Source organism: Meleagris gallopavo, unplaced genomic scaffold (genome assembly GCF_000146605.3).
Source record: "Meleagris gallopavo isolate NT-WF06-2002-E0010 breed Aviagen turkey brand Nicholas breeding stock unplaced genomic scaffold, Turkey_5.1 ChrUn_random_7180001954062, whole genome shotgun sequence".
In the NCBI taxonomy this organism is placed as follows: Eukaryota; Metazoa; Chordata; class Aves; order Galliformes; family Phasianidae; genus Meleagris; species Meleagris gallopavo.
The window spans coordinates 1-2,592 of NW_011215037.1; the positions used below are offsets into that span (position 1 = coordinate 1).

At 62.0% G+C, this 2,592-nt stretch overlaps 1 protein-coding gene across 1 annotated transcript; it reads right to left on the reverse strand.

Moving 5' to 3' along the window:
- Positions 1-25: 25 nt before the first annotated feature.
- On the reverse strand, positions 26-2,384 carry LOC104917038 (E3 ubiquitin-protein ligase HUWE1-like; the record flags this gene model as incomplete). Its single annotated transcript, XM_010728105.3, has 2 exons — positions 26-551; positions 2,073-2,384. Coding segments are annotated over 2 exons (616 nt in total), but the record flags the coding sequence as incomplete, so codon positions are not given.
- Positions 2,385-2,592: the final 208 nt, after the last annotated feature.

Consider the following 2,592-nt stretch of genomic DNA (forward strand, 5'->3'; position numbering starts at 1 on the left):
CCCAAATGTCCCCTCTGTGGCTCCCAGGTGGCCCCAAACCCCATCATTTTGGTACAAACATCACAACGTCAACGCCGTCCATCCAATGTAGAAATACCAATATTTGGTGACATGACACCATATGGTGTTGGTCATCTTGGGGGAGGGGACAGCCGATGGGACAAGAGGGTCTGGTTGTCCCCAAATGTCCCCTCTGTGGCTCCCAGGTGGCCCCAAACCCCATCATTTTGGTACAAACATCACAACGTCAACGCCATCCATCCAACGTAGAAATAGCGATACCCAACACGGTGACCAAGAGTGGGTGTCCCCAACCCCACGACGTGTCCCCAACCCCACGACGTGTCCCCAACCCAACATGTGGGGCATACCTAGAGAGGTCGAGGCTGTGTGGGACCCTGGCCAGGTCGTTGACCAAGCCCTTCTTGAGGAAGAGGCGGATGATGTTGTTCATGCCGTTGTGTTGGGTTTTGGTGGCGCTGCTGTAGAAGCTGGAGGTGGAAGGGCACGACTCCATGATGGTGCTGATGATGCACATGACGGCCTGCAGCCTGCGTGGGGACAAAGGGACGTGTCACCTCCGTGGGGCTGGGTCACCTCCGTGGGGCTGGGTCACCTCCGTGGGGCTGGGTCACCTCCACAGGTGATGGGAATGGAGCCAACACGCATTGAGTGGTGGGACTTTGGTGTCACCAAGATGCTGAGGGATGGGGACATCCCACGGGTGGTGGGGACATCCCACGGGTGGCGGGGACACCCCACGGGTGGCGGGGACACCCCACGGGTGGCGGGGACATCCCACGGGTGGTGGGGACACCCCACGGGTGGTGGGGACATCCCATGGGTGGTGGGGACACCCCACGGGTGGTGGGGACATCCCATGGGTGGTGGGGACACCCAACTGGTGATGAAGAAATCCCAAAATGAATGGTGGGACTGAGGTGACCACTGAGGGACAGGAGGATGGGGACACCCCAAGGATGAAGAGGACACCCAACTGGTGTTGGGGACACCCAAGTGGCGATAGGGACACCCAACTGGTTTTGGGGACACCCCGCAATAGGTGGTGGGGACACCCCAAGGGTGAGGAGAACACCCAACTGGCGATGAGGACACCCAGGTGATGTGGGGACACCCAGCTGGTGACTGGGACATCCCACGGGGCCATGGGGACATCCAAGTGATGTGGGGACACCCAAGTGAGGTGGGGACATCCAAGTGATGTGGGGACATCCCATGGGATACCCAAGGATGTGGGGACACCCAAGAGAGGTGGGGACAGCCCATGGGACACCCAAGTGATGTGGGGACAGCCTATGGGACACCCAAGTGATGTGGGGACACCCAAGTGATGTGGGGACACCCAAGTGGTGTTGGGGACAGCCCATGGGACACCCAAGTGATGTGGGGACAGCCTATGGGACACCCAAGTGAGGTGGGGACACCCAAGTGAGGTGGGGACACCCAAGTGAGGTGGGGACAGCCCATGGGACACCCAAGTGATGTTGGGGACACCCAAGTGAGGTGGGGACACCCAAGTGAGGTGGGAACACCCCATGGGAGCACCCAAGTGGTGATGGGGACACCCAAGTGATGTGGGGACAGCCCGTGGGACACCCAAGTGATGTTGGGGACACCCAAGTGAGGTGGGGACACCCAAGTGAGGTGGGAACACCCCATGGGAGCACCCAAGTGGTGATGGGGACACCCAAGTGATGTGGGGACAGCCCGTGGGACACCCAAGTGATGTTGGGGACACCCAAGTGAGGTGGGGACACCCCATGGGACACCCAAGTGATGCTGGGGACACCCAAGTGATGTGGGGACACCCAAGTGAGGTGGGGACACCCAAGTGAGGTGGGGACAGCCCATGGGACAGCCAAGTGATGTGGGGACAGCCCATGGGACACCCAAGTGATGTGGGAACACCCCATGGGACAGCCAAGTGGTGTTGGGGACACCCAAGTGATGTGGGGACAGCCAAGTGATGTGGGGACAGCCAAGTGGCGCTGGGGACACCCCTCGCTGGCTGGTGGGAGCGAGGTGCCACCCTCCACGCCCCCCATCCCCACCTGGCGTGCTTCTCGGTGCTCTCGGCCATGGCCAGGGCCCGTCCCAGCGCTGCCTTCACCTCGTTGACCAGAGCCACCTGCGCGTCCGTCCCGCTGCCGGCGGCGGCCAAGCTGGCCAGGAAGAGCCGCGCCAGCGCCGGCGTGTCCTTGTCCTCGGCGTTCTGTGTGTGGGGCAGCAGGTGGTCCAGCACGAAGGCCAGAACGCTGCAGTCCTGGGGGGAGACACGAGGGGGATGGGTTTCAGAAGTAGAACCGGGAGGAGGTGGCAGCCCAGGGGTGATGGGGACAGGCCTATAAGTGGTGGGGACAGGCCTATGGGGGATGGGGAGACCCCAGTGGGGAATGGGGAGACCCCTATGGGGGATGGGGAGACCCCTATGGGGGATGGGGAGACCCCTATGGGGGATGGGGACAGCCCAGTGGGGGATGGGGAGACCCCAGTGGGGGATGGGGACAGACCTATGGGGGATGGGAACAGGCCTATAGGTGATGGGGACAGACCTATGGGGGATGGGGAGAC